The 22489-nt window shown below is 43.4% G+C and overlaps 3 protein-coding genes across 7 annotated transcripts in view; 1 reads left to right on the plus strand and 2 right to left on the minus strand.

The window, feature by feature from the left end:
* Nucleotides 1-9203, minus strand: part of bcl11bb (BCL11 transcription factor B b) — a 29433-nt gene extending 20230 nt beyond the window's left edge. The window contains exons 1-3 of one of the 4 annotated variants that reach the window (XM_053887648.1): nucleotides 8770-9203; nucleotides 8444-8659; nucleotides 1367-1747 (exon numbers count right to left, since the gene is read on the minus strand). In XM_053887648.1, the coding sequence (XP_053743623.1) occupies nucleotides 1367-1747; nucleotides 8444-8507 (445 nt within the window). In that variant the 5' untranslated portion in view covers nucleotides 8508-8659; nucleotides 8770-9203. Of the gene's footprint in view, nucleotides 1-1366; nucleotides 1751-1827; nucleotides 1941-8443; nucleotides 8660-8769 lie in introns of those variants that run through there. The other 3 variants (XM_053887647.1, XM_053887649.1, XM_053887651.1) reach the window with 3 other exon arrangements.
* A 4996-nt stretch (nucleotides 9204-14199) lies between these two features.
* Nucleotides 14200-19640, plus strand: ccnk (cyclin K). Its single transcript, XM_053886973.1, has 11 exons — nucleotides 14200-14330; nucleotides 14812-15047; nucleotides 15139-15220; nucleotides 15303-15434; nucleotides 15737-15842; nucleotides 15909-15966; nucleotides 16679-16848; nucleotides 16923-17134; nucleotides 17219-17252; nucleotides 17357-17428; nucleotides 17914-19640. Exons 1-11 carry the CDS (start codon nucleotides 14322-14324, stop codon nucleotides 18456-18458), a joined length of 1656 nt encoding a protein of 551 aa, XP_053742948.1. The 5' UTR covers nucleotides 14200-14321; the 3' UTR covers nucleotides 18459-19640.
* A 220-nt stretch (nucleotides 19641-19860) lies between these two features.
* The window catches only part of ccdc85cb (coiled-coil domain containing 85C, b), a 46642-nt gene continuing 44013 nt past the window's right edge, over nucleotides 19861-22489 (minus strand). The window contains exon 7 of one of the 2 annotated variants that reach the window (XM_053886974.1): nucleotides 19861-21684. In XM_053886974.1, coding sequence (XP_053742949.1) covers nucleotides 21595-21684 — 90 coding nt within the window. In that variant the 3' untranslated portion in view covers nucleotides 19861-21594. The remainder of the gene's footprint in view (nucleotides 21685-22489) is intronic. The other variant, XM_053886975.1, reaches the window with a different exon arrangement.

Below are 22489 nucleotides of genomic sequence, written 5' to 3' on the forward strand. Positions count from 1 at the left end.
AACAATATGGCGGCCACACGCGCAGCTGTTGGACACACACAGCAACTGTCAGCATGTGCCGAGCTCAGCAAGAATGACAGATTTTATTGCGGATATTTATTCGAAAAGCATTTACTTCTTTTTAAAATTGCGAGCAAGACTGAATTAGCAGCATTTGAAATTCTGCTTGTTATTAGCAAGTGATTCATTCACTTATTTAGAAAAAAAAAGTGTATTCATATTTTATATTGAATTCCATCAAGTTCCTTTAAAGAAAAAAACATGTTAAAAACTGGAAAAAGTATTGGAGAAATGGTCCTTTTAAAGGCGTCTTCCTGAATCCTTGACAACTGGCTAATCCCTTAAAGTATTTGAAACTTTTTGCAGCAGAGTTGTCCCACCTCTCTTCCCTCCCCTTGTCATCTAAAATCTGTGTGTGCATGTGTGTAATCCCGCACTGCTCCTGGCTGTGATGGCAACTGTCTCCTCTGATAACTTTTCCCTGCAGCCCTGGCAGACCCCCTTCCCACCTCCCACCCTCCAATTGCCAGATGATCGGCCTTGCTGCTTTATTAATCCCCTTCTCCTCACCCCAGATGAATTTTAATCAGTTTTCTTAACCTCTTTTTATAGCATGCTGCAGGATTTCTCAACAAACCATGTGACATGAAAACTTCCACACACATACACACACACACACACACAAGGGGCAACTCCTCTATACGGTTCATTCTGATTGGTTTCAGCTGAAGTCCTTCAGGCATGACTGTTTGTACGTGATGTTTTACTCACAGGAGGAAAACTCGCATCGCAGCAGAAACTACATCCAACACCAGTGTCGAATGGATCACCGAAAACGCCGCGCAAACCCCCTTAACTGATTAATTGTCAGGATGGCTCTCATTGTCTGAATCCATGCAGGACATTTGCATATTCCACACTGTGTGTGACGACTGTGTGGAATCCATAAGCACAAGGACGCTTACCACCGTGAAACTAAAGCGATGGCTGTTTGACATCGGAGTGAAATAAAGAGACAAACATGAAGACAGAGTGAAGTGATACACTTTTTTACACTAACTTCTCATATTTTGCTGCAGAATAATTACGATACTTTTTAAAAGATGTTCACACTAATGTAGAGTCAAAGGAATTGCACAACAGTAGGAGACCACTATAGCAAAACTCTGAAGAGGTTTAGGAAAACCATAGAAAAGACAAGTGATACGAGGGGAGAAATGAATCCAAATCTTCTCTTGGTTGTCTTATTTTGCCAAATGCTAATCCACTCTGCGTGACACTGAGCAAAAGTATTTAAATGTTGTGGTACTTTGTGATTGAAACACTGTCAAGTGGGAGAGTGACAAGCAGAGTGATGGAATTTTACCTCCTCTTTCTTGCTTTGGGCAGATTCCCTTGGCTGGTGTTAGCCTCCTCTCCATGTCCTCTTCTCCTCCAGGGGTCACCTGGATGCCCACCTCCACCGGAATGGGCCCCCTCTCCAGCTCCAGGGCCCTCACCCTGGGGGATATGGGAATGCAGGTGGGGCCGCCGTTCTCCCCTGGTTTGGAGAAGGAGCCCAGTCCACTCGCGGGCCCATGACACATGCGTCTCTTGTGCTCGATGAAAACTAAAATATCGCCAAGCGGGAAGTTGGCCTGGCACTGGCCACAGGTCAGCAGGTCATGCTCTCCAGGAATCCCCCTCCTGGGACTGAGGTTGGACGGTTCCGGCGATGGAGATCCCACCCCTGACTCATGATTGGCTTCTGCTGCAGAAGAAAGGAAGAGAAAAGGGCTATAAGCTAAAAATACCAATACAGAGCGAGGCTTTGTTCTCCATCCCTACCGCACGAGACGATCATCTCTTCACATCACTTTCATGGCGTAAAACAATGCAGCTTTAGCTCGACAACCACCTGCACAGTTTATCTGTGAGCGATCTGTGTAGGTGGGACTCGAATGTAACATGTGTTTGTGTGCAGGACCAGGAAGCGATTCATCTCGCTGTGGGTTTCCTGTGACGGCCTTTTCTCAACCTAGCTGTCACAGTTGCACGGCTGCTCTCACCACGTGGGCCCGTGTGCAGGAACCTGCAGTGGCCACATCTACCCGCCAGTTTTTGTGTGTGTGGTAGGGAGAGAGAAAACGTTTCTCGGTGGCATGTCGAGCAGGTGAGTTCCGACACAGTATTCTCAATAGAGGGAAAATCTATAAAGCTGAACCTCGGGTCCTGTTAAAAGAGTAAATCTCATTCTTCACACATCTGACACGGTGATTAATAACCATTAGACATCCTCACCCTCCCCCATCCTCCCCTCCCCTATGGCAAGACTCAGTCCCTCAGCTTAACGTCAATCCCTCATGGACATTATTTTCAACACTACCCTGATGTACCAGGATGAAACTGTGCCGCCTTCTGAGGAAACCTGAAGCTCCAGAGACCACGGGGGGTCTGAGCCAGCAGGTACCCAGGGAGAGGTGTTGATGCCTGGGAAGGAAACTCAGCTGCTTTATCTTCCTTTTTCCTTAAGTCTTCCTTGCATTTTCTAACTCTTTGAGTGAGCAGGGATCTTTTAAATTCTCATAGCACTCGACTGAAAGTGCCATCACAGTTACGGTCTCTGACTATATCTTATAAAAACAAAAGGTTGCCCTTTAAATATATCGATTTTAATTTTAAAAAAATGGAGTACTGTTTTATATTAATTTATACCAACTAAATACTGCATGTTCTTCCTGAATATATTGATAAAAGTTTTGCACCAAACGTCAAGTATATTCTGGATAATTTATTTCAATTTCAGTTTAAATGTGTGTGTTGTCCACTCAAAGATATAAAGATATTGCAAAGTAGCTCAAGTGTTGTCGGTATTTTACATGAATTTTTACTGTTATCCTCAAAGGTAAGATTAAGACTTCAAAGTAGATAAATTGTGCAAAAAAAATCAGCCTTTTTTTTTGTAGTTTCACAGGTCGCAGACTGCATGCTAAAGCAGCTAAAGTGCTGTTGTTTTTATTTAGATTTTATGAAACAAAATGATGTTCAGTTGCGATTGTGATGCTTAATTCGACAAGTTTGCTTTATTATAAATATATTTTTAACCCGCGCATCAACCCCTCCACACCCTTATCAAACCCACCCACTGATTTGCATTCACACCCATTCCAGTCCAGTCATTTCACCCCGGAGTGATGAACTGATGCCAAATATCTTTTCTCCAAATGGCGATGGGTTCCTGGACGCCTGCCAAATCATTTCCATCTCATAATCTTTTGCAGCATAGGAGGAACACAAACACATATTTACCTGCAGTTCACAGCGTGTGAACATAATTCATGAAGCAACGTTCCATAGTGTTCGCAGAAGCAGCCGCGCGCGCCTATGCATATACGCTGTACGTGCAATGATAAGTGGGACTACGCTTGAGAAACCTCAGTAGGCCGCGCTCCCGCTTCTGATGCTACAGCAGGTGGAGAAGATGGCGGCGACGCGTCGGAAGACTCAAGCGTCAAGTCGACATTCTGTCAGACGGTTCCCACTTTAAGGCTGTTCTAGACTAACCTATGGTTGAGTAACAGAGCCTGGGGGCAGAAGACAGTAAATAAGCAGGCCTTGGCACTGTCACAGATAAATATCGCTAGGACATCTTCTCAAAGCCGCACCCCGTCTCTTAAACACTCTCCTATCCTGGGGCGCAACTGTGTGAGAAAACACATGCAAGGAGGAACTCTGTAGGAGATCCTGCAGCGAAAGCAAACCAAAACCGTGGACGGTGAACAGGAGAGCTGACGACTGCTCCCATGACAGAAGCGGAAGACGAAAAAACGCCGGGTGCGTGACAAAGAAGTTGTCGAAATGAATTTCACAGTTGATAAACACAGTTGCTCTTTGAAAAAAATACTTCATTACCGAAGGCTGAAAATATAATTTAATAAATGCTCCAACGAAACGGATCGATTCTTTTAACACAACTTATTTATCATATTATCACATGTTCCGATGCCTTATAATTCAAATTTCTTAGAAGGTGTTATGGATGTCGTAAAGTAAAAAATAGAATGTAGTTTTTGACAGTTGTTAAATAGAAAGGTTCTCAAGTATATATAAATGAAATAATGAATTTTGAAAAAGGTGGCTGCAGAAATTTTGTTATGTTCAGTTTGTGGGATATACATCATTGTATATTATTGAACTTTATTCATATATATATTATTTTTTGCACATGTTGTATTATATGATATGAAAACTGTACTGCGTTCAGGTCAAATAAAGGTCACAGATTATTTTAAAAGTTATTTTTTTCATTCAAATTTCACTCTTGTTTGTCAAAACGAACGATGAAAGTGAGGGGGGAAGCAAAACTGGAGTGAGGCGAAAAAGGATCAGGATCATTTAAATAATAACTATACAGCTGATCTGCATGTAATCGGCGAGATGGCTTATAGTGCAGATAAAGAGCGATGGCATAAATTAGAAGCAAACGTTGAACAGGGCAATGAGAGCAACAAAACATGCTTCTCTCTGTGACACACACACACAGCAGCAGCAGCAGCAGCCATGGTGCTCCAATGTAAATGCTGATGCTCTTATCAAGTGTGAGTGAAGACAGACAGCCTTAGAGCACCCCCTATCAGTGTGATGCGGAGGGATCCGTGTGTGAGTGACTCCACTGCTGCCGCTGCTGCTGCTGCTGCTCACACATGATACTGTGATTTCACCCAGAAAGGTGTCAATTAACAGCAAAAATAAGCAGCTACATGCACTGCCCTTAAATGTCCCATTGTCCTACTAAAGCAGCTTCGCTCGGTGGCGAGGATGAGCTCGACAAGCCTGCAGAAGTGCTGTCCTTTCACCACTTTAATTGTAGCTGTAAATCCATCTAATCCCCAATTGTTGTCTACGTCCTTATATGCTCTGATCAAACTGTGCCTCAGGTGAAGTCGATGGAAAAATTCAAAGTATGGCCTGGCATGTTCTCTCCTGCCCCACGGATGGAGCTGAGAAAACGCACTTTATGTAATGACTTGAATTAATGGCTATTTCTGATTCTGCTTCTTGAGTTGTGGAAGCAGCTGCGTGGACTCTTTTGGCGGTAGAAAAAAAAAAAAAAAAAAAAAAGAAGAAGTCGGTGTTTATGACAGTCGGTCATGCTGAATGGGTCCAGACTTGTCTCCGTTTCTTTGTCTTCCATTGAGCTGGGCTATAGATACAGGCGAGTGTAAAGCCCACAGGGAAAGCCGGCAAAGATTCTCACTGTCATTGAAAACAAATGACACTAGCAATGTTGCAGATGGTTGCAATCAAAAATTCAAACAACAAACGGCCTCGCTGAGCCTGTACTGCCAAGCAGAGCGGTGCAAAGCCTGCGCTGTGCGTTTCATTATTTTATCAGCGTTTAATCTGCTGCATTTCTTGTCATAAATCTCACATTAGCAGCCAGAAAGTGAGCGAGATACGACGCCGCACCTCACTAAAACATGAGAAATCAAGCGTGACGTTTTTGGAGATAAGAATCAAATCCGACATCACTGTTTTGCAGATTGGATAATAGAAATAATAATATTTTAGATCACGAATAAGCCCGGCTGCTTTGCAAAGACTCGGTCTAATGTGTTTGATAATGTTGAAATGAAATCCGGGAACACGCCTCACAGCCAATCATAAATCACTCACCGATCATCTCCAGGGAGATTTACCACAATGCATGTATGAATATTTACTGTGGTGTTGCAGAGCGTTCGGTGGGTTTCGCACCGGCGTTTGACAGCCATATGGTGCACATAAAGTCGAAAAACACTAACTGCTTCACAAGTAGCACGCCATTTCTGAGAGTAAACAGTTATCACAAAGGGTTATCGTCGCAGAATGGAGACAAATACGCTCGAGTGTTGTTTGGAATGCGGTGAGGAAAAACATTTTCGCTGCAGCAAAAGCACTGGCTTTGGGTTTGGATTTGATGTGTTGAGATTCCGAGGAAAAGTTGTTCAAAAAAGCAGATTACACCTCATAAGGATCAAGAGGAGAAAGTTAACCTGGACCACGGTGACTCAGTAGCTAGGTCAAGACTGCTTTACACCTCACACTTCCTCTCAGTTAGTGCTTGAGAAATCAATCCAAAGTAAGGGAAGGCGATTAAAAGAGTTATTATAAAGGGCGAGCAGGTGTCAACATGCTGTTCATCCAGTCCTGCAGACACCTAAAATAACAATAAAAACACCTTTAGACTCACTACAGGATGTTTAGTCACAAGCTATTGTCAAGTATAATTGTTTTTTTTAATCCCTTTGTTTGTCTTGTAATTGTGTGACTTAGTAGCAGAGCGATAAAGGTGGGTTCTCCAGATAACAGGGATCTTTACCTATCATTTCACACAGAGCATGATCAGCCCCGCAGCGAAGGTCAGACGCACACGTGAATGGAAGAGTGTGAACATCTGCTCTGAGCATGTGTGATACGACAACAGAACGCTGCTTCGCTGTCCTTTGTTGTGTATCACAAGTGCAGCGTCTTTACATCGGCCCAGCCTTGAAAGCAGACATCCAGCACGTCGTCTCCAGCTAAAGCTTGTCCGGAAATATGCTGATATTCAGGTTCCCTGTTCCTGCAAGTGGAGCATGACCCACAGGCCCTTGTCTGCAGGGCACAACGCTGCGTTCGGTTACACTGGATAACCCCTGATCTGACGGGTGTGTGTGATATATGCAGAGGAACTTCAACATCATCACCTGAGTACCTTGTGACACGTCTTGACAGGCGATACTTAAAAGTTTTACGACCAACAGACCGGGCCGACCTCTCGAGGAGCGAGTATAACAAATATTAATAATAAAACAAGCACCTGCTTTGTTTTCCCCTCGGCTGAAATGATCTCTAATAATCTACTCAGGGATGTGTTGACTCATTCAAATGATAGTTTGGTTCCCAGCCCTGCTCCAGTCTCAGGTGTGATCCTGGTCCTCAGCTAACTCGTGGAAACAGCCCACAGGGTCAATGAGAGGTACATATTCACCTTCAAATGAAGATGTACAGTAAACATGTGCTCTAGGTACACACCATTGTTCTCACACACACACACACGCTGAGGTCAAATTATAATCTTTAAATATATTTGCAGAGATCTGTGAACAAAAATACCTGCAAGTCCAGTCCCTTTTTTTATTTTTTTTTTAAACTTGAACCTGTGCCTCACAGGTCATTATCTTCGCTTGAGGGCACAGTTCAACAAGCAAGAGACAGTATCGTGTAAAGGAACAGGTAGGACCAGATTCAGGCCCTGCAGATGGCCCAGTTCTTAAGGATCGTACTGTTCTTTGTCTTACCGGACAACAATGACAGGACCTGGATTTTGACTGCCAACTTTATAGTTCATCAGTGGATGCAATTGGGCGTCACTATAACAATGGAAGCATGGTGAGTTTGTTTGAACAAAACTCGCTGTAAACTGAGTGACCTATGGCTGGAAGCGGAGGAGGGACGTATTTAACAGTTAAGACCAAATTTGAACAAGTTCCCTGAAGAAAATATGCAAACAGCTACAATGGGGCATGCAGGTAAATGTTAAACACACAAGCGCCTGAGGAGAAACTGTAGCTTTCATAAATTAAAATCCGTGGGAGTTAAAAGCAGAGCTGAAGCAGCACCAATATTTATCAAAATGGCAATTTATGATGTCACTGCATGATGCAGAAAAGACAAAGAGACAAGCAGCGATTGTGGCAACCCCTTAAAGGAGTAATAAGGGGAGTGTTGAAAGGGGGGGAACTAGCTTTTTCAACAGCACAAAGCAGATTGGGCATAGATTACATCATGAAACTTCTGCTGTGAATTACTCCGATTAGAGGCCTCTATGAAATTGGATTTAGGCAGAGAAGAGCGCAGGGAGATGAAGGTTAAATTGATATAATTGATTTGAAATTGGATTATGTGATTATTTAATCGCCTCCTCATCCCCACAAATATTAAGAGATAAAAAAAGACTGATGCAATATTTAACGTGTGAAGTTAGAAGTGGTTGAAAGCACATCTTTAATAACGAAACTTTTCTTTGCTGCCCGAGTTTATGGTTTCTCTTTCCACCCACTGATGTTTTACAACAATTCAAACAGAGAGCAGCATTAAATTAAAAGCTGAAAACATCGATGATATTTTTCTAAAGTGCTCACACAAGTGTGAGTTGTGTGTATCATATGAAAAGTCTTTTTTTTAATACATTTATTAGCTGTTGTGATGTTGAAAGTTCATTATTAACTTGAATATAAAAAGTCATATTCAGCAGAAGATAAAAATCACACCGTTTATATTGCAACTGAGATAAAGAAAAAAGGACGAAAATAAAGTTGTCGCTCATATTGAAGTTAAGCTTTGAATCCGGTTTTCGCTTCATTCAACTTCAGCTGTGATAATGCAAAAGACCATAACATTTGTAGATTGGAAAGTGTCGTCAAAGAGTGTGTTGTCTTACCGTGAACACTCTCCCGGTGCGTCAACGATAAGTGCTGCGGGTTCACCTGCTTGCGGCGGGACATTGCCCCGGCATCTACTCTGGCATCGCCCGGTGAACGGCACTTGAGGTCGGCTTGTACCGTGGTGTCGGTCTTCTCTGGCTCTCCTTTTACTCCGTTTGCTCCTCGCAACTTTGATGAGCGAAAGTGTCCAGTGATGTCCTGCAGCGCAACACCTGAATTGAAGAAGCGGAGTTTAGGAGCACTTACAAGCGTCTAATATAATTCTTTCTTTTTCTTTTCTTTTTTTTTTTTTTTTTTGTAAATGAAATCCGGGTCTGCCCACCTTTAGTGAACGCAGCGCTCCGCCGGTGATGCGCTCCTATTTGGCTTCAGTCCCCTTTCGTTTTCTTAATGTTAATGTCTCATCGGAGGCCAAATGGTCGCTGTTTACTCTAAGATCCCCTACAGTCCTTCCATTTCAGCTGTGGTGCGCTAAAATGACCCTTTGGCACTGACTCCTCCTGCGTGTTTTGGCATCGGTGCGCGCAACGGCAACTCTTGGCTTTGGTGGCCGCGCTGATGGAGAGAGACACACACGGGGAGAGAGAGAGAGAGAGCGAGCGGGTGGGGGTGAGAGAGGAGGGGGGCAGACAAGACACCTCCTCCTCTTCCTCCTCCTCGTCCAACAAGCAGAGGTCCAACGTTTCCTACTTTCCTGCAGTGTAAGTGAGCCTCGTTGACTCACACGACGATAGGGAGGACCTCGATGAGTGTGTGTCATGTTCCGCAGCAGATCGCTCTGTGGGAAGAAACAAAAAAAAAGAGATGTGATCGACCGAAAGTTGTGTTGTTATTCTCTCATTAGGATTGAGCAATTAAAAGTTGCGGGAGTTTCTAACGGTGATTCCAGTTGCTCAGGCAGGAAAATAGTGAAAATGACGCCCCTGAAACATCGCAGTTGCAGATATAAACCTCCCCTTGAACAGGCAGAAGAATGGTTTTAAATCTGAATTCAAATGAATTTACTTTCACTTGTACCTTGACTTTCTTCAACACACTCATTCTCAAACGGTCCTTAATTCTTGTCATAGAATCTCCTCAGATAAACAAACTCTCATAATAATGATCACGTTCTTCTTCAGCAATACTTTTTTTTTCACTTTACTTTGTGTCGACGAGTTTCAAATGAGTTCACTGTGGATTCACTAATTATTCATAAACATTTTTGAAGACGCGTTTCCTCAGATAAACACATAAATAACATTTGTTTGGGAATAGGAATGTAGGCAGGTCGGAGAGTCACATATCTGTGGGTGGAAGGAAGAAGCAGCTGTTGCTTTGTTAGCTCGGTGATTGCCGAAATTTAGAACAGGTGTATTCGATAATAATGAAAATAGAATGCTGCTAAAGTCGTCAGAAAGAGTCCTCTGGGGAAAAAAACATTTACAGCCATTTTGGAAACAATGCCCTTTGACCTTTGACACTGTCGGTGCTGTCAGCATCACATTACAAAATAAATAAATAAATAAAGATTCAGGGTCGCATGAAATAAATAAAAAAATATATGTATAGTAAAAGCCTAATGTCCGGCGTGGCGACGATGGCTTACTCTGATTTGTGTTGGATGTGAGGTGGCATCTTTGTTGTGTACTCGGGACAGGTTGTGAGGCAACAGCAGCCTCTATTGGCGCAGATAAGAAACTCACCCAGTATGCGCCTTCTCATCGCGCTTTTTGGAACAAACAAGCCTCTCACTGTGGCCTTAACAGCACCAACAAGCGCCAGTTCAAGAATTAGAATCATTTGAATCCAAGTTGTGTGTTGTTTGTGTGTTACACGACTTCAGTGATCGCGGCTTAGCTTTCTTAGCAGTTAGTGCTGATCGAGAATAAATAGCTTTCCAAATGTAGCTGCGCATTTTTCATCTATTTTTCAGTGCTATCCTGGTTTTCCATGCTGTGTGAACTGTTCAATCTGTCTGCAAAGGCTTGGGCCAGCCAAAAACATAGAGGAGGGATGAATATTAAAATTAAATTCAATAATAGATACATTCAAAAAAAAAAAAAATCTATCTATCTATCTATCTATCTATGTCTATGTTTATGTTTATGTTTATTTTTATTTACTATACTTGTTTTTTGTTTCAATATGTTTCAGTATGTTTCTCTTTTTCTTTAATTTCTCTCATTTTGTTTACGTTCTTACTTCTCCACATTTCGATCTTTAGAATCATATTTTTTTCAACTCCATATTTTGTACTCTTAAGTCTTTTCTCTTTTCTATCTATCTATCTATCGATCAATTGATCGATCGATCGGTCTGTCTGTCTGTCTGTCTGTCTGTCTGTCTGTCTGTCTGTCTGTCCGTCGGTCGGTCGGTCGGTCAGTCGGTCGATCTATCTATCTATCTATCTATCTATCTATCTATCTATCTATCATCCATCCATCCATCATCCATCCATCCATCCATCTATCTATCTATCTATCTATCTATCTATCTATCTATCTATCTATCTGTCTGTCTGTCTGTCTGTCAGTCTGTCTGTCTGTCTGTCTGTCTGTCTGTCTGTCTGTCTATCTATCTATCTGTCTATCCATCTATCTAAAGTTGCAGTGGAACTAGCCGTCCTCACACACTCTCACTCACACAAGTGTGCAATGAGCAAGCGCCTGGCCGATGATATAGTTGTGGCTTTTTTCAGATGAATTGCAAAAGCTGACACATCAAAACCAGCCAGGTCGAAACAGCTTCTCTAAAACCCGAGTCTAAATCAAGACACGGATATGTAAAGTGGACACTGTTTCATGGTGGATCAGCAGAGAAGTAAGCAGCCAGAGCAACACATTTTATAGTCGTCCATTAATAAAAGATGGTGAGCAATTTTAAGAGCATTAGAAGTTTGATTGCTTGGGGCCAGGCCTTGGGGACTTCCAGGGCAGTAATTATTTATATAATTGAAATGTCATCTCGGCTCTGGCTCAAGTCTACATAACCTCAGCAGACTGTGCATGGAAACACAGCACAACAGCGTTCCTTCAGCCAGAGCCGGAGCATGTTGTCGAGCATATTGCTTTGACTTGAGCGCATAAATTTGTCATATATCACATGAAATGTCTTCTTTTTTTTCTCCGCAGAGTCAGTGCAACAGTAATCATGGACACGGCGGATGTTGAAGGAAAACATTATCCCGAGTTCACACACTCGCTTGCCTTCCCTGCAAGCAGCTCCCTGATACTCACCCTTGGGTTTTCAATAATACATCAATCTCTCCATTATAGCTTGTATCCGCTGGCTGCGGGCAAAGCCAGTTGCAGCTGGGTTGCAGAGGGCCAGCGTAGCGCAAATACCCGACTTGTGGACACAGGAAAGGTTTTAAGTCCAAAGTGTTGCCTCTGAGGAGACATGCATCTAGCGTGGTAAGTGCTATCATTGAATGGGAGACACCTGAATTCACCGCAGGGCATGACCCAAACAAGACAGGCTGCGCTGAACGAAAAGTTTTGTCCAAAGTGAAAGGAGGGTTGTCATCCCTTCGGGATCAGCCAAGATCATACCACTGAACAACCCAAGCTTAAGAGGCTTCATTTTAAATGAACTCGGTTCATATCTATCTATCTATCTATCTATCTGTCTGTCTGTCTGTCTGTCTATCTATCTATCTATCTGTCTGTCTGTCTATCTATCTATCTATCTATCTATCTATCTATCTATCTATCTATCTATCTATCTATCTATCTATCTATCTATCCATCTATCTGTCTATTTATGTATCTATCTATCTATCTATCTACACATTCTATATATTGCCATTATATATTAGTATACAACATTTTCTTTTTTCTTTTATATTCATTTTTTATTTATGTTTATATAGACTTCTTCCCGTAAAATATCACCGACTTTTCTGTTTATTTTTATTTACATAGTTGTTCTTTTGTTTTTTGTTTGTTTCAGCATGTTCATTGCTCTTTTTCTTTCATTTTTTTTAAAGGCTTACTTGTAAAAACACATTTCGACCTTAAGAGTCATATTTTTCAGCTTCATATTTTGTACTCTTTATGCTTTTCTTTCACATTTTTGGGGTCAATGTTACGCTTTGACACAATCCACGTCCTTGTATGCAGTACAACATATTCATTTGATTCCAGCCCCTCCTAAATGATCCCATGTGACAGTTTTTTGTTTTTGTCTTAGACTAGTTAACAGATTTAATTGTTCTTTTTGAGACAGGATCAAATCTAATGGCCCTCCTTTTTATTTTTTTCCTGATAAAGCTGATCTTTCCCTCAACTGGCATATTGTGCAATATCTAATGACAAATTCAAGTATTGAGGTCAAGCCCAGACTGCAACGCAGTAAAAGCTTTGTTTTGATGTGTCTAACCACGATGTGAAGTGACTGACATAAACAATGAGAGGTCCACTCCAGGACAGCTCGTGATAAAAATGAATATTGCTCTGGGATTTGCTTATCGTCGGGGCTTCATTATGCAATGTTTAATATTAATAAAGAAGGTACACGCATATATTATTCATAAGCTGATTTACTGCAGTGTGTGTGAGAGTTTGTGTTTTGACTAGCACAAGAGTGACAGTGTTGCTCCGTTGCTCCGAGCGATAAAACCAGACGGGTTTCGTACGTTTCGGCTGATCAAAACGGAGTGACAATGTTTTAAGTGCTGTCAACTCCAAGTGGGGCTGAAATGAGTCGAAGCGTTTCTTCTTGCAATTATCTGTGCGTCTTTCTTTTTTAGACGTTTTACACTCAAATGGTTAAAAGCTGTGGATAATAATCCACTTCATCTCCTTGGAATTCTGCTCATCACAGGTGTCACTTATATTTGAGCACTTAGGTATCTAAAAACTCACTTCTTTTGACGTCCTTGGGTTACAAATTTTTCAAATATGTTACAACCCCGCAAGGCCAGGCGACGCGATGAGTGAGGTGATACAAAACAGCAACTTTACAACTTACAAGGAGGTTTTTTTTATTACCCCATTAAGGATTAGATTATAAATTATTTGCAACATTAAGAATCTCCAAGTAGGTCAGGTGACATTCTGAGCATATGCCCGGATCTCCTAGGCGCCTTTTCGGTTCTAGAAGAAGCGACATTCTGAATCTTCTTGCCTCTCAAAGGAAGACACCCACCACCTGCCTGGGGGTTCTAATTTGAATTTATAATCTGGTTCCTGCTAATGTGATGATAGGAATAAACAGCGATTGGCCTTTCTTCTTGGAGGGTGATGAAGACTTCTCTTCCACTACATCGCCGACCCATCACACTCGAAAACCTGGGCCAGTCTAGGTCTCACTGTAGAAATGTTGAGGAGCCAACACTTACTTGCAGTTCCACACTGTCGACTGGATGTTCATACCTCAGATCAGCTTCCTAAAGTGTATGTCACAAACGGCATTTCACACCTAATAACTGGTCAACTCCTCCCCTTCAGAAATGTCACTCTATTATGTACCACACTAATAGTCACACTATGGTGAAAGACACCTATGGCAACCATCACATATGAGGTGATTCTTTTACGCTGTCGCCACCATTGTTGATTCTCTGTCGCCATCTACTGGAATATGCTGGAAGTGGAGGCAATGGTCGTCCAGTGAATGTACACCCAATTATTTTTTTTTATTAGACATTTGAATTGCTATCAAAAATATATACATTTTAAGTCTCACTCAATATATATAAAAAAAAGTCATATGATTTTTAACACTGATCGAGCGTGATGACATCACGCCGTGACTCACCGTATTTCCAAAATGGCGGCGCCTGTTTTACAATGGGTGTACCGATGATCCTCTGTTGGCCAACGCTTTTTCTATCAACGGTGTTGCATTAGTTGATCTGCTTGTACTAGACACCTAAGCACACTGGACTTGATGATAAAGGTAAGTGTTTTGTCCATGAATTTGCACTTATTGGGTCCCAAAACCCCCAAACACGGGGGGAAGCTAACTGCTGCGGCTAACTGCCATAGTGCATGCGAATTAGGAAACACATGGATATATGTACGCTCTTACGATATAAAGTCATATTCTGTTACTGGCTACCTAGTAAGTTGTGTCCGCGTCTGTAAACCTGTCATTTTTTGTCTGTAAATATTCAGAAAAGTTGTTCAAACTAGTCCAAATGGCTAGCAAAGTATTAGTCGGGCGGCCCACAAAATTTGGGTCAAGAACTATGAATAATAATAATTGTTTTCGTTTGATACTGACACTTTCAAAGTGATACATTTATAGTGATTGCATCCTATGAATTGTTATAAATGGGAAGACAGATTCCTGGAAGTCGGGGTTTATTGTGAAATAAATACAGGACGTATCTATGGAAGTGACTGAGCATGTTCATATCTGTCTTGTTCCCCATCAGTCCAATGCTGCCGGACCATCCACGGTTCCCTCTTCTCTGCCAATGAAGGAATCCAGGGAAAACTTGATCATGAGCGGCCAGGCAGTTCTAGACCACATAAAGCCCTGCTGGTATTGGGACAAGAAGGACTTGGCCCACACACCCTCTCAGTCTGAGGGCCTTGACCCTGGCACGGAGGCCCGCTATCGGAGGGAAGGCGCCCGGTTTATATTCGATGTGGGAACCAGACTCGGCCTGTATCCTTTAAACAATGACAAGAAACGTTTCTCTCATCTGCTGTTGTAATTCCAAACACTTCTTCTAGTTATTGACCTTGACTGTCAGCAGACATTATGACACTTTGGCGACTGGCATCATTTATTTCCATCGCTTCTACATGTTTCATTCCTTCAAGCAGTTTCCCAGATATGTAAGTTCTTCTTTAGATCTTGGTCAAATGCGTCCACTGATGACATGCAAGCTGTATTAAATTTTTTGCTTTTCTTTCATAGGTGACCGGAGCGTGCTGTCTTTTTCTGGCGGGAAAAGTGGAGGAGACGCCAAAGAAGTGTAAAGACATTATCAAAACAGCTCGCAGCCTTTTGAATGATGTGCAGTTTGCCCAGTTTGGAGATGATCCAAAGGTGCAGTATATGTTCAGTTTGCTGATGGAATTACTCGCTGACTTAGAAAAGACAATGCAGGAAGAGTTGTTTTGTTGATTCATGGTTACTTTTTGGGGTGGAGATAAACATAAAAGTCCCTGCTAGAAGCACCATTGTTGGGTTGTAAACAGTAACACCTAGATGAAGCCTGTTAGACTACACTTCACTGTAGATTTACAAGCAAACAATGTGTCAAAATGGAGGTCCTCCATGTGGAGAACATTGTAGTGTCTGTGAGCTCAACTCTTGTCTTCTTTGACTGGTGATGTTTCTCTCCACAGGAAGAAGTGATGGTGTTGGAACGAATCCTGCTCCAGACCATCAAGTTTGACCTGCAGGTGGAGCACCCCTACATGTTTCTGCTGCGCTATGTGAAGCAGCTCAAAGGTGAGGAGGTGACAAAGATGAATGTTGGTCTTCGTGTGTGCTAATTTCTGTCTCACTTGGATGAAGGGGAGAAGAATAAAGTCTGCAAGGTGCTGCAGATGGCGTGGACCTTTGTCAACGACAGGTGAGGTGTTGAAATTGTTATTTACTTGTTTATAAAGGTGAATTCATGTTGAAACTCAAAGCGGTGATGCTGACAGTCAGCAGTTGCCCTGCAGTGAAGTTCAAGTAACCTCTTAGTCTCTGTGGAAGACAAAAATGTTGCTCAAGTGACTGGAGAAAATACGTTTTTAACTAGACGCCACATGATTTCTTTGGCTTTTTAATAATGTTTCCTTATGAGTTTAGCGACAAATGCTGCTTGAACTTTTCTTGCCTGGCAACCATCATACATGTGTCAAGTCTTTGCATCATGGCAACAAAAGCTCTTCAGCTAGGGACTCAACAGCTGTCAAATTAGCCACGTCAGAGAAGTTTGGACTGCAGTTGCTGAACTGGTGACTTGACGTGGGCAGAAGCTAAAAGTCCAATGGGACCACGCTGACAGGGCGTGAAGACGACAAATCATCTGCAGACCAGTGAGCAGAACAGGTCCCAATGCTCTCTGACATCACACCTTGGCAGTAGCAACAGCACCGTGACATTTATTCCCACGACTACTTTGTCTTGGTTCTGTGCACGTGTCTCTTTTTCCGCACCTCATTATCTTAAACTTTGAAGTCACGGTAAAGTGGAATGACCGACAGAGGTGTGACGGAAGTATGTCCTGGCCATATGTTCCTCTAACACATAAGTTGAGGGCAATCTGACCGTGTTCTGCTGGGGTGGTCCTCCAGCCTGTGCACCATGCTGTCCCTACAGTGGGAGCCTGAGATCATCGCAGTGGCCGTCATGTATCTCGCCGGCCGCCTCTGCAAGTTTGACATCCAGGAGTGGACCTCCAAACAGTCGTCCCGCCGCTGGTGGGAGCAGTTCGTTCAGGATGTCCCAGTGGAGCTGCTGGAAGGTATTTCACAATTCAAACCCTCATGTGCTTGTTTTGGGACATGTTTTTTTTTAAATAACTCTCTGTTCTTGCAGACATCTGCCACCAGATCCTGGACCTGTACTCGCACGGCAACAAGCCCATCCCACAGCAGATGCAGGAGAAGGAGCGCGCGTCGGTCCCGATGCCGCCTGCTCCTCCGATCCCCCAGGCACCACCTCAGACCACCAATCCTCCTCCTCCGCCGCCACCTAAGAAAACCTCACCACCAGGGGGCAGCCCCGCACGGCCGATGAAGCGCTCACACGTGAGTATTCTTCATATGGTGACCACTACACCAAATAAAGGAGACCTTTGTTGGGTTTCTGACGGGCCTGCATCTATGTTGCAGACGTCTCCAAAACCTGAGGAACCGAAAGCACCAGGTATGTTAAGTAATGTATATTGAAGTTTCATATTTAATGTCTTTAAATATTTAATTTTTCTTACGTTTAAAAATGTGGTTTAAGTATGTCATGTTTTCTTACAGAACCAGTTGGTGCAAAGATCCCACGGTTGGAGAGCCCACTGCCCCCACTGCCCACATCACAGCCTCCCCCAGGTGAGTGGAAGACATCGCTGTGTCCCCCTTTCACTGCCTTCTTATGCCTAAAACAGTATATTATTACTGTTGACACGGACACAAGCACATTTTTGACCTGGCGCTCTTGAAGATTTTTATATACATAATATTCAATATTGAAATTCCTTCACTGGTTGCATTGTCGCCGTTCAAATATGCTCTCCATGTTTGACATGTGGCGTTGTCCCGGCACCCTGTGGTCAGTTTGCGTGCACAGCCTGGACCCCCCACTGAGGCCCAGGCTCTGTGAGAGAGTCTGTGATTCTGCTTATGTAACCAGCCGCTTGTCTGGACTTAGTGTTTTTCGACACGCACCCAACAGCTCCCAGACCAATCTGATTAGTGCTTGAGCCTAATAATGAGACCTCGGGTGAGGTGGGGGACCCCGGGGTCTGTCTGCCAGTGGCGTCTGTGTCTGTGTCGCGACGCTCCTGACTTCACGGAACGTTTGTCTTCCTCACCAGAGCGAAAACCTGCAGCCCCGGCTCCGCCTGCTGAAGCAGAACCGGCCGTGGAAGTGGCACCTCCGCCTCCACATGCCCCGCCTCCCCACCAGCCCCCTCCCCTCCCACACCGCCCGCCTCCGCCGCCACCCTCCAACTACATCATGTCCACCACCGGCTCGTACATGTCCGGAGAGGGCTACCAGAGCCTGCAGTCCATGATGAAGACGGAAGGTCCCACCTACGCGCCCATGCCACCCAGTTATGCCCCCCCCATGCCGCCCTATCACCCCCATGTTTACCCTCCCACACCCCCACCTCCCGGACCCCCACCTCCTCCAGCCTCATACCCACCACCAAGCTTGGCTCCTGCCTATCCACCGCCAGGCTACAACAGCTACCCGCCGCCGCCGCCACGGATGCCACCAGGCCACGTGCCTCCTCCGGGAATAGGCCTTCCTCCTACTGGCTACCCTCCTCCCCCGGTGCCACCACCTGGGCAGTCTCAGGTGCCTCTGCCGCCTCCTCCTGGCATGCCCTTGAACCGCGGCGGGTGGATGAGATGATGCCCTCGATGAGAGGCGGACTGAAACCCTACTGCTCTGCTTCAACAGCAGCATGAGCACGACTGTCCAAAATCCCACTTAATCTGAGGGTCAAACCAGGAACTTCTCCGGTTTGCAATACAGAATCTGCAAGTCTGTTCACCTGAGAAGTCTTTTTTTTTTTTTTTTTTATACTCATCTTGCAAGAGACTTATAGAGGTTAAGTGACCATTTCATACCTCCTGCTAACCTTTTTTTGTTTTTTTTCTAGATTGTACCTTAATTTTAAAGCAGTATGAAGTTGTCATTCCTGTCAGTTGCTTTATAAAATTATAATGAAAAAAAAGCGCTTCTTATTTTTTCACTTGACACCTGTTGACATTTTGAATTTCTCTTGAATCAGTCCAACTCAATCTGAAATGATTCCTTTTCCACTTGGGGTTAGAAGCTCAGCACATAAGTAATTCACATCATAAATGATCAACATTTATCCTCGGACTGTTGTGAACATGGAGCATGTTGAGGTCAGCTAACTGCTGTTAGCACATCACATCCCGCCACATTCTATCATGTGTCAGAAATTGATAGATTTTTTTTTATTTCTTCACGATCTTACTCACTGCCCCGTATTGTCCTGTGGAAAGACGGTGAGCTCATGAGTGCTCAGGAGGAGGTTCTGTTTTTTTGTTTGGTTTGTAAACCCAGGAGGTCTGTTAACATTGCTGAATTCATCTCTTCACTTCCTGCTGCTGTAAAACAACCCCACATCATGATCCTCCACTGTTTGCGGTAACCAAGGACTCTGTGCTCTTCAGTACCTTCAAACAGCAGATTTGTTTCTGCACCCAGGTCCTGATTTTCAGATGCCACCAGATGGCACTGTCCACTGTTTGGACTTGAACAACTAATTCAATAAAACCTCATTTCTAAACCAAGAGCGCCGCCTAGTGGCCTCTGAAAATTAATACACTGTTTCATGATACCTCTGCTCCAACCAACCTTTTCACCTGTCTTCAGACATCAAGTCAGAAGCAGACTGAGCCATCCTCAATTCACCACTGAAGCTGCAGAAAGAGCTCATGTTTGAGCTTCATGGCAAGGCTCTGAATATGTTTTTAAATACAAAATAATTTAAATAAACGTTTTCACTTTGCCCTCACAGAATATTGTGTGTATACATTTAAGAGGAAAAACTTAATTCTGCAGTGTAAAATACTAAAACATGGACAAGCATTATATTTATCACTGGTATTTATATACAGTTTCAGAGTATATTTTACAATTCCACAATATTCATTTGTGGTTTCCCACCTCAACAGTTGAAGTCCATGTCTTTAAATCACAAAATACCTTTGTTAAAATGCTAAGAATGTCAAACCTTTCAGAAACTATTATGTAACTAAGTATGTACTAAGGCCGGTTTTGGAATGAGGATCCAGAGGTAATATATCTGGAGTTGTCTGAGTCAGAATATCTTTTGAGTCGCCATGTGGTTTATTTAGCAAAATAAAAAAACACTTTTTTTTTTAAGTCACTACACTTCTCCACCGAAAGGGGGCAGCATCCACTCGCTCACACACCCGCACCGTTTCAAAAACAACGAAGACGACAGTCGTCGATAAAATCAGCTTTATTTTCTTTTCTCTAAAAGTGGCCTATTTGTCTTGCTTGCCAATAATAATCTGCAAGTGAAACACATTATAAAGGTACAGACGTGCTAAATTCTACAGGGAATTATTAATACTTGCACTGTAGATTTTAGGATTCTGCAGTAAAACACTTAGAAAAAACTGGGTTCCAAATCAAAACACCATGCAGAGAAACGTGGCACGATATTATTATTATCCTCCTTATTATTTAAATCAAATAGCATATAGAAAGTCATGGCTTCCAATCGGTTCCTAGAAAAAAAGGACACTTTTAAAAGACATTGAATTTCGACTCATCGCATGAGAGAATGGCCACCTCGCTAATGTTCTAATTTGGAACATTTATGGGTAGAGATGATGAAGAACCTGAGCGGATGGCTGTTACACGCACTGCTCAGTTTCTGTTGCAGGAATAAATACTTGGACAAACTGTTCTGACATCGAGAGTTCTTTTCATGAGACATCTAGAGGAAGACTTGTTCTCTTACATTCTAACAAAAGCATGTACCGCCTCAACACACATGCTGAGTCTACGCTCAAGTAGAAATCAAAAATACTTCATATACAGAGGAGTAAACTAGAGTTTGGCCTTAACAAATCTATGGTTCAGCAAGTGTGTTTGAGCGGTGTTTGACTGTGTGTCGAGAAGAGAGGAGTCACAGGTAGATGCTACAGCCCACTGAGGATCATTCGTCTCCGCCACGCGCCGCACTCAAACGGGGAAAAGGTAAAGCTGTAGCCCTCCGAACCTGAGAGAATGATTGTCGAGCATGCACACAGCATACAGTTAAGAACAGTAAACTGGCTATTCGGAGTGCTCTCCGTATATGTTCAGAGAGTTAATGGAAAGAACCTCAAGGTCCCGTCGATGTTCACTTGAACTAAGTCGTTGATCACATGGCCACGCTAGAGTACAAAAGACATGATCGTAAAATCAACAATGAAGTAGTGCTATGGTTTATACAGAATATACACAAGTTAACAGTGATCGCTAGACTTTTCATAAACTTTATGAGCAGAAGGTGCTAGGTCACAGTGGGATTCACGCTAGCCCGCCGTACGCCAATCAAAAAGGAGGCCAAAAAAACAAAAAATAAACTGTTGTGGTGCGCTATGGGAGCTCTGATTTGAAGACATTTCACCATGGTTGTGTAGCGTACAGCGAAGGCCTAATGCTATATCTGCTTTTGCCATTAGTAGGGTGACACTACTGGAGGTACTAATCCTAAAAGACCACCTCGATCTCTCCAGTCCTGTGCTTAAAACCACGTGGTGGTTTAGTGTCGCTTCAATGTTTTGTTGTGAATGTTCAAAGAAAAAAAAAAACTTGAGGAAAAAGTGGCATATCTGTAAAACTAGCTGCCAATTCTCCAAAACCTGACGCCAGTGGAGCGTAGTGCAGACTAAAGGGTCCATGGAGACGGCCTCCAGGGGACGGGGAGGACTCGGACGCAGGGAGCACGAGGTGTTTTCAGGTGAGCGTAGCTCCAGTGGATGTGGTTGTTGTGCTACAGCGGTCCTTTGAACTGGTTCCCAGAGAGATGCTGTCTGATGGACAGCTTTGATCCAGCAGCATCACCCAGCTTCCTCCACACCACCTGACGACAGAAGCAACAGGGAGGAGATGAGTGACGGCGGAGGAATGTCAACTGAACCATTCCACCACTGCATCAGTTGGAACAGCACTGTAATAACCGTCTTATTACAGTTGCAGTTGTTTATTGTAATAAGGTCAACACTTATACTACTGATCTGGGACTAACTGTTTTCATCGGTTTATTCTCCAGAGCCACTGCAGTGGCAACACTCTGAAACGCTCACAGCAGTCCTGGACAACCCACCTGCACACCAGCCCCTCCTGTCTTTACTGTAGCACTCGCATAATTCATTAGAAGAGACATTTTGTGGGAACTATAACTGACAGTTGAAATGGTTTCAGGTGGTTTAAAGCGTTTCTGTCCTCAGTTTTGTGTGACCTCCTCAGACTCTACTGCCTCTTAAATCTCGAATGCTCTATGAAAATAAGGAAACAGCATGTTGCCTTACAGTGGAGCAGGGAAATTGATACAATGCTGGCACTTCTGAGCTTCCATACATTGTAACAGGGCCAAGGCGTGTATCAAACTCAAGGTCTGGGGGCCGAATCTGGCCCACCAAGTCAGGGTCCCGCAGAGCTTGGAACACCAACGGTCCAGTTCAATTCAAGTGCGACCCCAAACTGATGCAGAACGAGACTTAAGTGATGGGCCGCGCCTGAGACGGTGTTTAGCGTGGTTGAGTTCCACATCCCTGACCACAGGGGCATGATGTCCTGGTCTCTAGGACGGTCTTTTGGTTCCTATCAGATGAGCCATGCACCGGCAAAGCTGTGATGAAGTTTCACCCTCACACACCAGTGTTGAA

This window comes from Synchiropus splendidus, chromosome 15 (genome assembly GCF_027744825.2).
Source record: "Synchiropus splendidus isolate RoL2022-P1 chromosome 15, RoL_Sspl_1.0, whole genome shotgun sequence".
NCBI lineage: Eukaryota > Metazoa > Chordata > Actinopteri > Syngnathiformes > Callionymidae > Synchiropus > Synchiropus splendidus.